Source organism: Fulmarus glacialis, unplaced genomic scaffold (genome assembly GCF_000690835.1).
Source record: "Fulmarus glacialis isolate BGI_N327 unplaced genomic scaffold, ASM69083v1 scaffold20025, whole genome shotgun sequence".
NCBI lineage: Eukaryota > Metazoa > Chordata > Aves > Procellariiformes > Procellariidae > Fulmarus > Fulmarus glacialis.
In genome coordinates, this window is record NW_009215164.1 from 545 (window position 1) to 939 (window position 395).

General features: G+C 59.2%; 1 protein-coding gene across 1 annotated transcript in view; it reads right to left on the minus strand.

Moving 5' to 3' along the window:
- The window catches only part of LOC104077574 (glutamate receptor ionotropic, NMDA 3B-like), a gene marked incomplete at both ends in the record, with an annotated part of 672 nt that extends 281 nt beyond the window's left edge, over positions 1 to 391 (minus strand). Inside the window, one exon of the mRNA XM_009578855.1 lies at positions 9 to 391. Coding sequence (XP_009577150.1) covers positions 9 to 391 — 383 coding nt within the window. The remainder of the gene's footprint in view (positions 1 to 8) is intronic.
- Positions 392 to 395: the final 4 nt, after the last annotated feature.

The window sequence follows — 395 nt, forward strand, 5'->3', positions numbered from 1 at the left end:
TCTGCCACTCATACAGGGTAAGGAAGAGTGCCATCATGTGCAGGGCCACGAAGATGCCCACCCACATGGTCCAATGCAAGGGCCACATGAAGGCCCCAATAGGCGACGCTGTGTCCTTGGTCCTCACCAGGATGCCCAGGCTGGTGGAGAAGAAGGGGCTGGTGAAGTCAATGACTTTGCTCCGTGCCGAGTTGATGCTGAAGGAGGTGACGGCCATGTGGGCCGTACCGCTGAGCAGGTCCCCCACCAGCCCTGTCCAGCGCCCGTTCTTCCAGGCCCCATATTTCCCATCACCCACGATGTAGAGCTCAAAGTCAAAGGGCACGTCCTCGGCCAGCTTCTCCAGCAGATCGATGCAGTAACCGTAGCAGCACTTCTTGTACGCCCGTGGCACC